General features: G+C 38.8%; 2 protein-coding genes across 2 annotated transcripts; one reads left to right on the forward strand and one right to left on the reverse strand.

Annotated features, from left to right (window-relative positions):
* Nucleotides 1-12,957: 12,957 nt before the first annotated feature.
* On the reverse strand, nt 12,958-15,092 carry IAQ61_008840 (uncharacterized protein; the record flags this gene model as incomplete). The annotated part of the gene is made up of 2 exons (XM_003836434.1): nt 12,958-14,540; nt 14,594-15,092. The coding sequence occupies 2 exons, from the start codon at nt 15,090-15,092 to the stop codon at nt 12,958-12,960; spliced, it is 2,082 nt and encodes a 693-aa protein (XP_003836482.1).
* A 344-nt stretch (nt 15,093-15,436) lies between these two features.
* IAQ61_008841 (uncharacterized protein) lies at nt 15,437-15,781 on the forward strand (the record flags this gene model as incomplete). Its single annotated transcript, XM_066098148.1, has 1 exon — nt 15,437-15,781. One exon carries the CDS (start codon nt 15,437-15,439, stop codon nt 15,779-15,781), a length of 345 nt encoding a protein of 114 aa, XP_065951787.1.
* Between the last annotated feature and the right edge of the window lie 2,464 nt (nt 15,782-18,245).

The following is an 18,245-nucleotide window of genomic DNA, read 5'->3' on the forward strand; positions in this document are numbered from 1 at the left end:
AGATAGCGCGATATCTGTTAGTATGTTAGGCTTAATAGGTTTATTTTTAAAGTGGTTTTTAGCATCTAGAGCCTTAGGGTCTACCTCTACCTAGATCCCTTTAGTTAGGGCATAGTATCTGAATTAAATGTACTAGGTGGGCCAGTTAGTTAATCTAGTAAGTAGGATATCCCCCTTTAGGATTTAGTTACTTATAGTAGAAGAGTAATAAGTAAGCTTTTACTTAAGAAATAGTATAAAGAGTAAAGCTTTCTAGCTTAGTGTCTAAGTTAAACAATACGCTTAAATAGATAGGACGATCTTTAATAAGGTAAAGCGCGAACTAGGCTTATAACTATAGAAATTTAGATTACTAAGGTTAGGAATAATTTAGGAGATAGATTATTAGATTATATCTACTACGATCGTACTTATATATATAGAGCTTTAGCTACCCTTACTAGAAGGTGAATGATTAGTAAACCTTCCTTACTAGAGCTCCTGCTTTTTGTTAGGCACTTGGCAGTGAGCTGGCAGTTAATCAGATAGTGGGTCATACAGGGGTATTGATCGGGATTGATCGGGATTGATCGGGATTGATCGGGATCAAGATGCTCCGTGATCTAGTTGATATCCCTCCTGCAACAATAAGGAGTATAATAGTAGCTTTATAAAGCTACTTCCCTATAATTAGTATATTAACTAGCTTTATCTCTTTAGTAAGTGTAACTATTAAGAAGGTAGTAGTAAGTTCCCCTTAATTTTTATTTTCTTTATAGCAAGTTCTAACTATATCTAGGGCGCTTATACAAGTCCTGCTATTATAGCTATAAGACCTATACTTAATTAGAAGCTATCCTTGCTAATAATCCTAATATTTGCTAAGCCCTTTATAACTAGCTTTAGTTTTATTATAGTTACTAGGAGGATCACCTCTATATTATAAAGAAGGGGACCCTTAGCACCTTTATAGGGAAACCTACTAAAGGCACCTATTACTAGTTTGTGCTATAGTTCTACTAGCTCTACTATTATTTTAAGGATCTTATATTAAGGGCTTAAACTAATAATACTATTACTCTACTTGCCCCTACTACCTACTTACGCGCCTATAATTAGTCTTAGCTTAGTGCTATTATTCTATCTACTACTAGTACTTTAGTGTTTCTACTTTAGTCTACTATTACGCCTTTACGTAGTAGTTATAGCAATAATAATATTACATAGCTTACTACTACTACTAGTATTACCTTCTAGTATATTAACTAGCGTATAAACAAGACCTAGGCCTAAACTAACCTTTATATTAATAAGCTTAAGAGCGCTGCTAAGCGTACTACCTATAGTATTAAGACTCTTATTATTAGTATTAATTTTCCCTTATTCCCTTTGTATCTATTCTAATATTTACTTTCTTTAGGCCTAGGGTGCTGCGTGTTAGCAAGCTATTAAAGCACTACCCTCCTCCTGCTACTACTACTACTACTGCTTATACTTGTTAACTAAGTCTTCCCCTACCTATAACGCGCGCAAGCGTTACTACTATTACTAAGAGATATAGAGGCGTTAGAATAATATAAATAATAGTTTAGGGGGGGCTAGGGAGAGGTTAGTTATAGATAGTAATAGTATAGATACTACTACCTAATTATTAGCTATATCCTAAAACTTTAGTAGTAGGGCACTTACTTAGAGTATTATTAGGATAAATAAAAGATATCTCTAATACCTTTCTACTTCTTAATTATAATAAAGGTCTAAGTTATTATTCTAGTTTTCTTCTACCCTTACTTCCTAGCTTTTATATATATTAGGCTATTATTATATATAATATCCTTATACTTTTCCTTAAACCTATCTAGAGCCTTAGTATCCTATACTACCTCTAGTAGGTGCTATATTAGATTAATATACCCCTTCTATTTTACTAGGACTTAATACTTCCCTTTTCCTCTTATATTCTTTATATAAAGGATCTCTTCTACTTCCTATTTATTTAGTATTGCGTCTTTATTTTCTAGAGTAACTATTAGGCCTAGTTATAAGTTCTAAAGCTTCTAGCTTAGTAGCAGGTTATTAGTAGCTCTCTCTAGTAGATCTATATATATAGTCTTATACAAGTTCCCTAGTAAATCTAATACTACTATAAGTAGAGTAGGGACTTCTATTACTCTATACTTTACCTATAGCTAGTTAAACTTTTTACTTAGTTAGTTTATCTTTATATTACGTATTATAAACTAAACTATAGTACCTTTTAGGAACTTTTTAGCTAGGCGTTAGGACTAGTTTATTACTTCCTATTATTATTACTATTAGAATATAATAGTAGCTTGCGCTAGCTCTACACCCCTTTATAGGTGCGATAAGAACGCTATAGCCTCTCTATAAGGATTCTTAGGCTTTACTAGTAGTAATATTATCTTTTATAGTGTGTCTATAGTATACCTATTTAAAAGTAGATTTAGGCTAATACTAGTTATACTAGAGTCCCTATTATTAAGTGTAAGTTAGCAGGCTAGCAGGTAGTTAGGCTAGTTAGTCTACTTAAAGTATACTATTATACGTAGCACTACCTAGACCTCTTAGTTTACCTACTCTGTCCTGCTGTCTATCTAGGGGTAGTATATAGTAGATAGTAACTAGTTTATCTTTATTATCTAGTATAATATTATCTAGAAGGATCCTAACTAGTTAGAGCCTTAGTTAGTAATAATAGAGGATAGGAAGCCCTAGAACCACTACTAGTTATCCTAGAAGATCCTTGCATAATAATTAGCTACTGTAGAGACTATTACTTTAAGCTAAATATATTTAGATAATCTATTAGTAATAACTAATAGGAACTAAGGTTTGCTATTATCTTTTATAAGTAGGTTAACTATAAAATCTATAGATATTTAGGACTAGTATTATAACGCAACTAGTATAGGTTATAACAGACCCTATTAGCGCTTCTAGGAGATATAAGCACTATAATAATAGTAGTTCTAAACATACCACGCAACGTCTCCTAATATTCTATCCTAATAATAGTCGTGGCGTAGTATTTAAAATATTATATTCTTCCCTAGATATCCTACTAAACCTAATTTATATGCTTACTATATAATAGTAGTTATAAGGGGTTCCTATATTAGTAACTAAATAATGCCCCTCTAAAGCAAAGTGCTGTATATGCTAATTGCACAGTCCCCTATCTATTACTTTATATTACCTAAAACTAGGAAAGACCTAGCGCCTTTCTAAACTATATTAAGACGCACTTAGTATATCTTATCTTCTAATACTACTTTGTCCTATAGTATCTATATATATAGGTTAGTAAAGAGGCTAGCGCCCTTTAGTAACTTAGACGCCTCCTCTACTTCTAACACTATAACCTAGATTAATTTAGGGCGTATTACTAACTATAGTGTTGCTTTAGAGGAGTTTAAATCTTATAGTTACCTACTTAAGGTATTAGGTTGTCCTATAAGATAGCTAGGTCTATACTGTAACAATAAGCCAGAATTGCCTGCCTATTGTTCCATGCCAAGTTAGGCCTAATAAAGGCCCGACTTACTTATGTATATAGAGAACAGCTCGCCTATAGTTAGGATAGGCATGTTCTTCTTATCCTTTTATACAAGACCTATAGGTGTAGGAATCTTATCCTTTTCTGTACAGACGCGCACTCCTATATGCCTTTAAGTCGTATAGGATACCTTTTAGATGCCCTACCTACCTAAGTTATTATATTATAAGAAGAATATCACCCTAGCTAGTAATAGCATTTAAGAATATTGCACTTGTTGTTATTTTAAGCTACTAATTTAGTTCTAGTAGCTACCTAACCCTGTAACTCTACAGTTAGAATAGCTATTAGAACTTCTAATAACTAAAGCCTATAGGCTTAGACTTCTAGACCTATAGGTGGTGCTAGATTACCTTTAGAAAAATCACGTTAGATTGCGTTAAGGTAGAGACCTAGAGACTACTAAAAGCCTAGAGGAATTAGAGGCAAAGCTAATATCCTCCTATAACTAACCCCCCTAAAAAGAAAAGATTTATTATTCTTATTAACTATAAAATATTAGATAAAGGTAAAGGAAGGGTATCTAGTTTAGCCACTTTTAAAAGCCTATTTACTAATAGAAAGAAATTAGATAAGGAAGACTTAATTAATAACGCCCTCCTTAAAGGACCTGCTTCCTATCTATCTCTTAAGGTACCTTGTGCTCCTAGGAAATCTTAAAGCAACACCTCCCTTAAAGATAAATATATATTAACCCTATCTAAAAAGGAGAGGTTAGAGGAATAAGTTAAGCAACTTACTAATTAGTTATATAACACCTCCCTCTATAAGGAGATACAGGGTACTACCTAACCTAGCTAGTCTTTAGCTTCTATATTAAACCCTATAGTGTATACTATAAAAGCTAAGAGATAATCTAAAAAGACGCTAAATATCTCTATACTTAGTAATAGTGCTAATCCTACTTTTAGATAATAGCAAGTATCTATCTAGGATAGGCTAGAAATTAACGCTAATTACTACCCCTCTTCTAGAGCTTAGATAGCGTTAGTCTAGGGATACTGCTTAGGACTAGCAAGAGAATACTTAGAGCTATGTTACCTATTTAATTCCCTAAGTCTTTAATTCTAAAAAGCTAAGGAAATAATTACCCTCCTTTAAACTTACTTCCTTACTAGAAATAAGATAGCTAAGAGTTAGACTATATTTAACCGCCTGTATATAACTAATATAGAGACGTTCCCTATTTTTAAGTTATAATTCTAGAGTCTTGCTATTAGAGGAGAAGTACCCTAATTAGAGTAGTATTACTACCTCTAGATAAAGATTACACCTTCCCTAAGGATGCTAAACCTTGCTTTCTAACAGAATTAGCACAATAATTTTAAGACTATAGTAGATTATCTTACTACTTTTAACATAGAACACCGCCTATACCCTACCTTATCTACTCCTACCTAGACTACTCTATTATCTAGAAAAGGACTAACCCCCTTCTAACACTCTAGAAATTAGTCCTATTTAGACGCTAATTAGAAACCCTATAATAGACCTTTAATAGCTAAACCTTATATGCCCTACTTATAATAATAAGGCACTATCCCTTAAAATAATTAACCCCTATCTGCTACGCTAGCCACTCCTAGCGCTACTATAATAGGAACCCTAGTAACTTGCTATAATTATAGAAAGCCTAGACACTTCTCTAGTAACTACCCTAAACCCCCTAGGATTTAGGCTATAGATGTAGAACAGGTTATTAAGAATTCTAAGGAAGAAGATACTGCTAAATTAACTAATTCAGATAGCTATTAGACAGGAAATAATAACGCCTAGGAGGATCCTCCTTCCTAGGCCTAACTTAATATAACCTATTAAACCTTTCCTTAACTAAATTATTTATTAGTTCCTATTTACTTATATGTATAACCCTATGCCTTAATAGATCTAGTGTTTACCTAAACGCTTTAGTAGATACTAGGGCCTAAGGTTACTTATTTCTTAATTTAAAAATTGCTTATAATATCTCTTCCACGCTTAAGGTACCTATCTAAAAGTTACTATATAAGCTTACTATTAAAGGGTTCTAGGACTAGATTACCTCCCTAGTTGCCTACTATATTTAGCTTTATATAATAGTTAGTAGCTAAAAGGTTTATAACTGCCCCTTTATAATAGTAGACTTAGGTTCTTTAGATTGTATTATTAGATAACACTAGCTAAAACAGTTCTAAATCCTAATTAATACAGATAAATCTTAACTAATCTAGCTAGAGAAATATCCTCTAACCTACAACCCCGCACCTCCTATTCTAGTATAACTCTACTAGCAAGTGCTATCTACTCTAGTTACCCACGACATCTTGCAAAGAGACGCCCTTTAGAATCAAGAGGAGAACTAGAACTAAAACAGTCCTAGTTTAATTAATAGGATACGTAGTATACTTAAAATTCTAGCCGCTTATAGGGCTGCTACTAAACCTATTACACTACCTACCCTAGTCTAATTACTAACTATTACCCTACCTGTAAAATTCTAAATTACTACAATTTCTACTAATGCTTTCTATTTTAATATAAAAAAATCTTCTAATAAATTCTTTACTACTAGCCTGTATAAGATTAAGCGTAGGATCTAAACCCTATCTAAATAGGATACTCTTAACTACTGCGTGTTAGATAAGAAGCTCCTATCTAACTATAACTCCTATTAGGATATCTTTAACAAGGCTAAGGCTAACAAACTTCTAATTTACTAGCCTTATAACTATAAGATAGTCCTAGAGGAACCCCTTCTAAACTACTAGAGTCCCCTCTATTGTTAAAATGCTAAGGAACTCTAGGCTACTAAGGAATATATCTAAGAGCACCTATAGAAAGGTTTTATTAAGACTAGTTAGAGCCTATTTACCTCTCCTATCCTATGCGTTAAGAAGCTAAATAGAGGCCTTAGGATCTGTGTAGAATACTATAAGCTTAATAGCTTAACGCAAAAGGACGCGTATCTAATACCCTATATAGATAATCTATTATCCTAGCTAGCTAAAGTAAAAATCTTTACTAAGCTAGATATTTATGCTGCCTTTAATAAGATCTAAATAGACCCTAACTTAGAGGAGTACACTACTTTCTGCACTAGATATAGTGCCTATAAATGCAAAGTCCTACTATTTAGGCTATATAATAGACCTGTAACCTATTAGCGTTATATAAATAATATACTAATAGATTATTTAGATAACTTCTATATTACCTATCTAGATAATATCCTAATCTACTCTAAAAACCTTACTACTTATAAGGACTATATTTAAAAAGTCCTTAAGCGTCTTTATTCTGCTAGATTATAGGCTAATATTAAGAAAAGCGAATTCTATATAACCTGTACCTATTACCTTAGATATATCCTAACTAATAAAGGCTTAGAGGTAGACCCTAACAAAGTTAAAGTACTCTAAAACTAGTCCGCTCCTAAGATAATAACTAGAGTAAAGTCCTTCCTAGGATTTACTAGATTCTACTAGCAATTTGTAGAAAACTTCTCTAAGATAGCTAAGCCCTTAACCACTCTCTAGAGTCCTGCTACCCTATTTATATAGACTTTAGAATACTAACAAGCCTTTAACTAGCTTAGGAATGCCCTACTAGTAATCCTAAGCTTAGCTTACTTCTATCCTAAGTACCCTCTAAAACTAGAGATAGACGCCTCTAATAGAGTTATTGCAGCTATCCTCTTATAGGAGCATCCTAATAGGAAATAGTACCCTATATCCTTCTTTAGTTAGACCCTTACTAGTTCTAAACTTAACTAGGAAATCTATAACAAAGAATTATTTGCAATAATCTACGCCTTTAAGAAATAGCGTGCTAACCTAATAAGTACTTAGCACCTTATTAGAGTATACATAGACTATAGAGCACTAGAGTACTTTATATCTACTAAAGTCCTTAGTGCTAGGCAAGCTAGATAGCTAGAGGTTATAAGTCCCTTTAACTTCTAAATTAAGTATACTCCTAGATCTTACAACGCCTAAGCAGATATCCTAAGTAGAAGGGAATAGAATATAATTAACCTTAAGGCTACTTAAAGGGATAATTATTTATAAGTAATAATTGCCCTAGATAGGTTATACCCCTAAATTAACTCTAACTTAGCGCAAGACTACCTAGCTAAGCGTTCCTTACTAATCTTTACTTTAATTAAAGTAGTTTAGAACCCTATAACTCTTAGATCCCTAGAACTTATTAAAACTCTTCTCTAAGAAAATAGGTCCTTATTCTTAATAGAAAGATTAGAGTTACCTAAGCACTATTAGATAGAAAATAGACTTCTTCTCTACTAGGATTAACTTTACGTGCCTGCTAGATTAGTCCTATATACTAGACTAATTTGTAAGGCTTATAATTAAGTGTCTACTACCTACCTATTAGCTACTAAAACCTATTAGATTCTAGCCTAATATTACTACTAGAAAGGTATAGAAACTACCTATAAACGCTATGTTTAGAACTATATCCTATACAGGAGAGGGCACCTAAGATAGCACTAACTCCTAGGCATACTCTACCCCCTTCCTATCCCTAGTCTACTAATACAACACCTATATATTAATTTTAATAATTTTCCCTAGGATTAACAAAGTTATAATTAGATTATAGTTATTATTAATTACCTATTAAAGCAAGCTATTACTATCCCTTACTATAAAACTATAGACGCCTAAGGTATAGCTACCTTATTTGTATAGTAGATATACTAATTTAGATATACTCTAGATACTATTATTTCTAATTAAGGACCTTAGTTTATATCTAGTTTCTAGTCTAAGTTCTATTAGATTATAGGCACTAAAGTTAAGCTCTCTACTACCTACTATAAACAAACTAATAGACAAACTAAGATTATAAATAAGTATATTAATTAGAGACTAGGGCCTTTTGTATCCTATTACTAGGATAACTAGAGCAAGCTACTACCTATAATAGACTGTGCCTATAGTACCCTACTATATTTATCTATTAGTATAGCTCTATATTAGCTCCTCTTTAGTTCCTTACTAAAGTAAAGTTAGTATTAGAAACTAGAAAAGGACCTATCTACTATACTAGAGAAACTAAACTATAAGGACGCCTTATCCCTTACTACTTAGATATATAACGCCTAGAAGATTACTAAAGAAAATATAGAAAGAGCTTAAGACTAAATACGCTCTACTACTAATTACTATTACTATCTAATTAACTAGAAGGTTAGTAACTATATTTATCTATCTACTACTAATCTTGCTATTTTATAACCTAGCTAAAAACTATCTAAATAATAGGAAGGTCCCTTTAAGGTATTAGAATAAGTAGGAAACGCGTATCGCCTCTAATTACTACCTAGTTCTAAGATCTATAATATTTTCTCTCCTAATATACTATATAAAGATCCCTAAGACCTATTACCTAGATAAGAGGCTCTAAAACCCCCTAGTACCCCTATACAAGGTATAGAGGAATAGGAGGTAGAAGAAATCCTAGCTAGTAAATTATATTAATCTAAGCTAAAATATAAGGTTAAGTAGGTTAGATATAATCCTAATCCTATTTAGTATCCTACCTCTAACTTTATAGGTGCTCCCTATAAATTATAGGTATTCTACTAATAGTATTTAAATTAGCTAGGTCCCTTACGCAGCTTACTAAAATAGATTTATACCTAGGAATAAGGTAAAGAGGATCTAATATTACTTTATAATAACTATACCTAATATTAGAACTAATTTATATCCTATTTAGCTATATATTATACTATTAACTACTATCTATTACTATTATTCTTATTACTATTTATTATTATATCCTATTTAGAACTATCCTAGAACCTTTAAGGTTCCTAGGACACTACCCCTAGGGAACCTCTTTATTCTATATCTATCTCTTTATTAGAACCTAGTTTAGACTCTATATTAGCTAAGATAGCACCTAGACTACCTTTCTTAGCTAGCTTCTAGATAACTAGTATAGCAGGTGCAGTAGTAGGTGTAGGAGCAGGTGTAGGAGCTAGAACTAATTTAGACGCCTTCTTATTAAGCGCCTTTATCTTACCCTACACTATAAAGGTTGCCTCCTAATTTAGTGCTATTTCCTCTTTAAGTTTATTAATAGCCCTTATTAAGCCCCTAACTACTAAGACTATCTTATAAATACTATTCTAAAGCTAATATAAATTAGATATAGTAGTATAATATATAGCTATAAGGATCTTAGTAGCTTCTATACCCTTAGTCTAAGTATTAGTAATAGTAACGCACTTAGCAAGGTTTTAGGTAGCTTCTTAAATAGTAGCCTTAAACTATTTAATATTCTTCTAATAAGCAACTATAGTATCCTTATCCTTATCCCCTTTAGCAGGGTTTGCTACTAGGCTATAGTACTTATCTAGAGCACCCCTAAGGGTAGAGTACTCTAGGCTAATAAAAGAAGGAATCTGCTAGAATTAGTAAAGGAACCCTATTAGACTTAGATACTTACTAGATTATAATACTTATTCTAGGAGATATAGTACTAGCACTTCTTAGAATTCTTTAACTTAAAATTAAAATTATTAAACTTGCCTCTAGCTAGAGCCCTAACTACCCTTATATAGAGAGCGCGATAGGTAATAGGGAGGACTCCTAGTAGTACTAGTACTAGCATAGCTAAAGGTTCTAATTTAGATTAGTAACTGCTTAATTATATAGATTAAATACTTACTAGATTTTAGATAGATTAGGTTAAATAATTAAAAAATTAGGGATATAGGAATAAGAAAGTTAGTAGGTAGAGGGCTAGTTATAGGCAGGCTAAGGATAGGGGTCTGTGCCCTAGGAACAAGAAGTAAAGGTAAAGGTAGAGGTAAAGGTAGATTTATTTTGCAAGAGCTTTTCTTTAATAAGGGATCTAAACCTAATCCTAAGGATAGGGACTATCCTTTCTCTATAGGAGGGGGTAGTATAATAATAAGGTAGAATTGCCTACCTATTATTCTATACTAAGTTAGGCCTAATAAAGCCCTAACTTACTAATATATATAGAGAATAGCTCGCCTATAGTTAGGATAGGCATGTTCTTCTTGTCCTTTTATACAAGACCTATAGGTGTAGGAATCTTATCCTTTTCTATATAGACGCGCACTCCTATATGCCTTTAAGTCGTATAGGATACCTTTTAGATGCCCTACCTACCTAAGTTGTTACATAGTTATATATAGGCAGTTAAATATAGTTAAACTCTTAGCTATCTTATTTCTAGTAATAAAGTAAGTTTAAAGGAGGGTAATTATTTCCTTAGCTTTTTAGAACTAAAGACTTAGGGAATTAGATAGGTAACGTGGCTCTAAGTATTCTCTTGCTAGTCCTAAGTAGTGTCCCTAGACTAACGCTATCTAAGCTCTAGAAGAGGGGTAGTAATTAGTGTTAATCTCTAGCCTATCCTAAATAGATGCTTGCTATTATCTAAAAGTAGGATTAGCACTATTACTAAGTGTAGAGATATTTAGCGTCTTTTTAGATTATCTCTTAGCTTTTATAGTATATACTATAGGGTTTAATATAGAAGCTAAAGACTAGCCTAGTTAGGTAGTACCCTATATCTCTATATAGAGGGAGGTGTTATATAACTAATTAGTAAGTTACTTAACTTATTCCTCTAATCTCTCCTTTTTAGATAGGGTTAATATATATTTATCTTTAAGGGAGGTATTACTTTAAGATTTCCTAGGAGCATAAGGTACCTTAAGAGATAGATAGGAAGCAGGTCCTTCTAGGAGGGCGTTATTAATTAAGTCTTCCTTATCTAATTTCTTTCTATTAGTAAATAGGCTTTTAAAAGTAGCTAAACTAGATACCCTTCCTTTACCTTTATCTAATATTTTATAGTTAATAAGAATAATAAATCTTTTCTTTTTAGGGGGTTTAGTTATAGGAGGATATTAGCTTTACCTCTAATTCCTCTAGGCTTTTAGTAGTCTCTAGGTCTCTACCTTAACGCAATCTAACGCGATTTTTCTAAAGGTAATCTAGCACTACTTATAGGTCTAGAAGTCTAAGCCTATAGGCTTTAGTTATTAGAAGTTCTAATAGCTATTCTAACTATAGAGTTGCAGGGTTAGGTAGCTACTAGAACTAAATTAGTAGCTTAAAATAATAATAAGTGCAATATTCTTAAATGCTATTACTAGCTAGGATAATATTCTTCTTATAATATAATAACTTAGGTAGGTAGGGTATCTAAAAGGTATCCTATATAACTTAAAGGTATATAGGAGTGCGCGTCTATATAGAAAAGGATAAGATTCCTACACCTATAGGTCTTATATAAAAGGATAAGAAGAACATACCTATTCTAACTATAGGCGAGCTGTTCTCTATATACATAAGTGAGTTAGGCCTTTATTAGGCCTAACTTAGCATAGAATAATAGGCAGGCAATTCTGCCTTATTGTTACAAGTCTATAATAGATAGGTATATTCTTCTTATCCTTTTATATAAGACCTATAGGTGTAGGAATCTTATCCTTTTCTATATAGACGCGCACTCCTATATGCCTTTAAGTTGTATAGGATACCTTTTAGATGCCTTACCTACCTACGTTATTATAGTATTAAGGTAATATTCTAGGAGTGTAGTATAGCTTATATACTACCCTAGTAACCCTACTATATATTTAATGCATATACTATACCTTAAAGCGTACTATTACTATAAGTACTTTTTTAATTCTTAAAGTTTTCCTAATAAGAGAAGCAGACTAGGATAGTATAGAGGGATAGATTTATCTACTATAGCGTTTGCTATACAAGCTACTAGGTATATACATATATCTATTATTAAAAGTTCTGTAACAAAGTAAATAGTTGCTTACAGCTAGGGTGACATATTATGCTAGAAAAGGACTTGAAGCTTGAACTACACAACACATGCGACAAGAACTTGTTCTCTTACTACTCTACTCACTAGCTACTAATAGTCGCGTCATTCTCATCCCCTCTCTCTGGACACATTGTTTTAACGTACATGGCGCCCGCCAGCCAGGACAAAAGATTGCTTGGCAATCCCAATCCGAGACAGCAACTCCACCCCACCCATCCACGGGCAATAGGATCCATAACCGCGCAATGCACCTGACCGCAAAGCAAGGTATCCGACCCGGACCATATAGCTCGAACTCGAGCCCGTCAAGACGCCACTAACAAGAAGAAACATGACAACGCCAGGCAGGAAAATACCAGAATTAGGTATATCGAGCGTAACTAGTATAGGAGAGATCTGCAAGACAACAGAAGACAATACAAGAGACAATAAAGGAGAATATACATGGAGCATTGTGGTGTTAGTATTTATGCGTAGGAAGGCGCGTGGCTTCTTGTCCTTCTCTTTCTTGCCCCTGCTCTTGGACATTACGTACATTGCACTAATGATTGTAGATGTGCCTGTGATCATAAGATACCTTCCCACATGCCAGGGCCTCGGGGTCGGAATGCTTGGATAGCCTCAGTACTGCAGCATGACCTTTTTTTGCCAAAGTCCTTTTGCACAGGGCGACGTGAGTAGTCGGGTACAGTGTTTTTCGGGGATTGCCATCCTTTGAGTTCACTGCCTGCAAAGAGGAGCGACTGCGAGGCTGAACGATCAGGCAGCACGGTTTGCGCTCCGCGCAGATTGAATGCAGACCGAGTAGTGTGTAGCAAATGACGAACATTCTGTTGGAGATCAACCGAGGATCTGCCACGCTTGCGACCTGCAGACTTGACGGTTCTGCAGTCGGCTTTTGAAGGCGAACTATCCGACTCATCAATGTGAAAACTGTCAAGATCAGGCGAGGACAAGGCCTCGCTTGGAGCATACTCAGCTTGCTCCCTGCACTTCGACAAGGTTGTATAGGACAGTCTCGCCCTACGGCAGGTCGCCAGCCGGGCCAACTTGGCCTGACTGTGGTTTGGCGCCCAGCCAGCAGAGGAGACTGACGAGATTGAAGAAGCACGGGAAGATCGCGAGTTGTCCGAGATCATAGATTCCGGAGATGATGAGAATGAAGCGCTCGAGGGTGCCAACGAAGGTCGCCGTGTGGGCCAGTGATAAGCCTCCAATCCATTCCTAACGCTTGGTTTCATCTGGTCCACACACGTCCGAGCCAAGGACGAGCACTGGGCTTGTTGCATGGCTGAACACATTGACATCGCTGGGCGCATCGATCCATAGGCCATGACACTCGCGGCAGGAGTGTTGCTGGTCAAGGATTGAGGAGTCAAGTGTGGTGTAGGCAGTGGGCCCAGACGAGCCAATGATGGTAAAGCTGGGGTGGACGGAAGCAGGTCAGGCTTCGGTTCCAAGAAGCGAGGCACTTGGTAGCGGGAGGGAGTTGGCGTACTCTGCTGCGATCCGAAATCATCCGAAGATGGATAACGGAGGGGAGAGGCACATGGCTGTGGCCTTAGCAGTTGAGGACGGATGGGCGTCTTGGGAGCCAGCTCGATCACATCCAACTCTGGAGTCAAGATAGGGATGACATTTTTCCAAGTGTTGGGAATGCTTGCTCCAGGCGACGCTGGTGGGTTGGTGGGAGTATGTCGAAGGACAACCTCTTGCCACTTCTCCCAAATGGAGTCGACAATATGCAGCTTCCAGTTGACGGCTTCAAGAAAGGCCATCTCGTTGGTGTTGATTTCACAGACCTTGAGGCCCGAAATTTTGCTCCACGCGCGAGCCGAGTAGTTGCGATCTTGCAAATACTTGGATGCGAGGATCAACGCCGCAAGGAACATGCGACGACCACATTGCAATGCACGAAGAGAAGCATCTTCGGGTTGAGACATGGTAAAATCATGCTTTGGTAAGTGAGGCTTGATAAGTATCAAGTAGTACAATGCGACTTGCAACGTAGAGTAGCTGGTCCGAGATCGACGCAGCGTCTCCTGAATAAAGGTGCGGAGAGGCAGCACACCACGTCCAGAAGCATTCTCACAACGGCTCTTTGGCTCAGAGAGCTGCCAAATCACTTCGACCATTTGAGAGGCAGAGTCTTGGTGAATACATCAGTGGGTGAACCAGAGTCCGGAGAAAGGGTGTACTAACCGACGAGGCAGTCGACGAAATTGACCTTTCGGTCGCATTGTCGAACCAATTGAGGAGGTTGTTGCTGGATGGTTGCAGACGAACGTCGGGGATGCTGACGCGATCCCGCTGGAGCTGGAAACTCAGCACGGAGAGATGGCAAGGTTTCTTGAGCAGTCTCCCTGCACGCTGAAGGTTGATGATACGGAGGGTATGTCTGAACCCGGGTGATTGGCCAGAGACCAGACAAGCTCTCAGGCTCCACATTGGAGACCGGGATGGCTCGTATCCTGGAACTCCATTCTTCGGGTTCCCAGCTGGAAAGTGAGGAGGTAGAGCTCAAGCTCGACGCCTGGGATACTGCGTCTGATAAGACAGACGAATTAGAAGACGAGGTAGAAGACGAGGTAGCATCTGAAAGAACGGAAGAAGCAGAAGAGGAAGCAGAAGAGGAAAGGGTATGAGCATATGGATGATACTCCGGTATGGAGCTAAAGGTGTGGGGGATGTCGAGACCCATGATGAAAAGACGAAGTATACAGAAGAAGGGAGAGAGAGAGAGGCGCTAGGGTAGAAAAAAGTAGAAAATAAGCAGTGAGTGGTGAGATGAGGTGACTTTACTATGGCGTTACGTCTCAAAGTGCTAACCGTTAGGTAGACCTGGAGATGTGGCGCAGAGCGTGGAGTGGTCGTGGTGTGACCGTAGAGTGTACCAAGAAGACGAACCGTACGAGCTTGGACCCTATGGCTCTAATGTATCTTTTGTGAGCTCTAAATCTCCTCAATCTGCTGCTCTTTGATGGTCCGAGTTTGTCTCGGCGATGTGGTCGTTGTCACGTATGTGACGAAGGCGCAATCGAAGCGATGAGACTATCTGAAACAGGCTGGGTGAGCAGATTGCAAAGTCGAGAGGAGATGCGTAGGAGTTCAAGGGGAGATTTGACGAAGTCGCAGGTGGAAGCGATGTCCACGCAGTGTCCAATGGTCGAAGACTGCCAGATGCGGACTAGAGATTACCTCCAGTCACCGTCAATTACAATATCACCGAAACAGCACCGTCGAGACCGTCCGCAAAGCACTCGTAGAATTACAGTCACAGGAACAGCAAGGCTGTCGCAAAGACTGGAAGTTCCGAGGAAATGCGGGGATCTAGCAAGCGAAGCCTCCTGTAGCGAAGGCCTTGTTTCCGGTAGAGAAGGTGATGACTGAGTGACGTGTGACTGGAGCAGTGTAGGCCGAGTGGTACATATTGTGTTGTAGAGTAGGACGTGTGAAGTTTGTTCGAACAAGGTGATGACCTTTGGGCGGTATTGCCAAGGCGAACCACCTCGTCTATTTGCTTGAAGGGAAATAGGGAACTGCGCGTAAAAGGTGTAGGCGTTTGTCGTAAGAGGGGGAAGAGAGAGGGGCGTTTTTTTTTGTTCGTATAAGTGGAAGATTATTGGTCGTTGGCGCGCATATGGGGGGTGTTTGCAGATGTCGGGTGTAGGGGCTGACGTGTTGGGGACGAAGTGGCGGTCGGCGGGAAAGCGGTAAAGGCGGAAGGGGCGAACAAGTATGGGAAACGGTCGCAACGCAGGTCCAGAAGAGGATGTTGTTACTACAGAGTAGAGGGATGAGTCTGGTCGTCGCTGGTCGCTGGTCGCTGGTCGGATGGGTGACTGGAAACCGAGGGATGAGTCGGAGGGTATGCGGCAGGCGGCAGTGCGGCGGCGACAGAGGTCGTGCTGGGCTGTTACCTGGACAAAGACGAAACGGGGGAGGGGGAAGGTTTGGATTGGATGATATGGCAAGACGGCAGGCAACCGGTAGATTGCGATACAGATGGGCGAGGGAGCGACAGTCCTAGATGAGGGCCATGGGCTCGCGGCGGGGGGGTATCGTAAAGTCCATTGCTGCGTTCTTGGTGAGGATGAACAGGCTGGGCGGACATGGCGATACTAATAAAGTCGCACCACTCCAGGGCTCCCAGCGTAACAGCGCGCCGACGCCGCCACCGCCGCCGCCCCCCCCCCCCTCTCAACCCCTCCCACCAAGCAAACGCCCCAAGTGGCCAGTACTCCACCTAGCCTAGGTATCACCAGTCATCTCAACGGTGCACAGACCCCTTCTCATTGCCACAACTGAAGACTCATCGGGGGCAGCCACCTTGCCAACGCCTTGCATTTTTTTTTGTTTTAGTTTAGTTTTTTTATTAGCTGTTCATATTCTTGCCTCATCCCAACGCTTATTCGACCCATCTCTTTTATGCGCTGCGCAAAGAGGTGAAGCCGAGGGACCAAAAAGTCTGTGTACTGTCGTCTGTGTAGAGCGTTGTACATTCTGTTTGCAGCAGACGTATCTCGCATCTCGCGGTTGCGCGGATGCCACTTTGGCTACGTGGTCTCTTTGTTGCGTGTTTTTGAGGATAACCGAGCCAACCTAGTAGGCAGTCATAGGCAGTAATAGCGCAGAGTACTCTAGGAGTAGTAGGTAGGTGAGCAGGCAGGGCAGGCAGGTAGGATGTACAGAGCAAAGCAAATCCTCTAGAGTACACTGTACCTACTCCTACCGTGGCACTGGTAGATACGGTAGGGTACTCTAGATGCTGCCAACTGGTACAGCCCGCCCGCTTTGCAACCAAACACGGCGCAGCGGGCTGGCGAGGGGAGTGTTCAACAGTCACTTACTACGTAGTCTACCTATGTACACCTGCAACCCTTGGGACCTTGCTGCGGCGGTTCGCGTGCGCCGCAGCGGCCAGCTATTGCGACAGGCCCATGGCGCATGGCGCATCATCTGCTGCGACACAAGGCGTTTGGACGTGTCTACTTTCGTCTCTAGTTGTCTTTACCTCTAACACGATATAGTAGGCGTACTCTTCCGATCACATAGGCTACTCTACAGACATGCAGCAGGCAAACATCGTAGTCGTTGCCATACATGGGTAAGTAAACACTGTACCCTAGGTACATGGCATGCATACCGTACATGGCAGTTGACAGTTGGCCACTTGCGGTACTAGTCACACCTCCGTCATTGCCTGTGCTGCTATTGGCCTCTGGACAAAAGGGGGTGGGATGGGAGGGGCAATTACCAGTACATACGTAGCTAATAGACGCCGCACACAGCCCGTGTCAACCTCTTTCTGTCTCGCTCTGTCTCTCTCTCTCTCTCTCTCTCTTGCCGCTGCCATGGCTATGCACGTGTTGGCCAGATGTAGGTAAGTACTGTAGGTGCTGTAGGTACAGGACACAGTACATAGGTAGTAGCGTACCGGAACCTATATAGAGTCTTCGCGAGCAGGCCTCGATGCCGCGACAACACTTCATCAGCCTGCGACAACACTTCATCTACCGTACACCTTCAGCTACCATCTACCATCCACCACCTATCTGCACACCATGTACCGTATTTGCGTCTATCCAAGCAAAATGCATCGCAGTATGCCTCTGATCGCTGTGATGACGTAAATAGGGCTTCCAGAGCTGGAGGGCTTGAGAGGAACATGTTGGCGTCTGGTGACGTAGAAACCGCCTAGGCACCTGAGCACCCGAGAGGTGGACCCAACTGTGCATTGGCTGTACTGTGTATGGTACAAGTACATACAATAGAGTACACAGAAGTAGGTACAATACGCCCTCGCTCGGCTCGTGTGCACGTACGCTGTAACTCAGCGGATATGCTCCCCAAA

The sequence above is a fragment of the Plenodomus lingam genome, assembly GCF_022343315.1.
Source record: "Plenodomus lingam strain CAN1 chromosome Unknown contig_5, whole genome shotgun sequence".
Classification (NCBI taxonomy): Eukaryota; Fungi; Ascomycota; class Dothideomycetes; order Pleosporales; family Leptosphaeriaceae; genus Plenodomus; species Plenodomus lingam.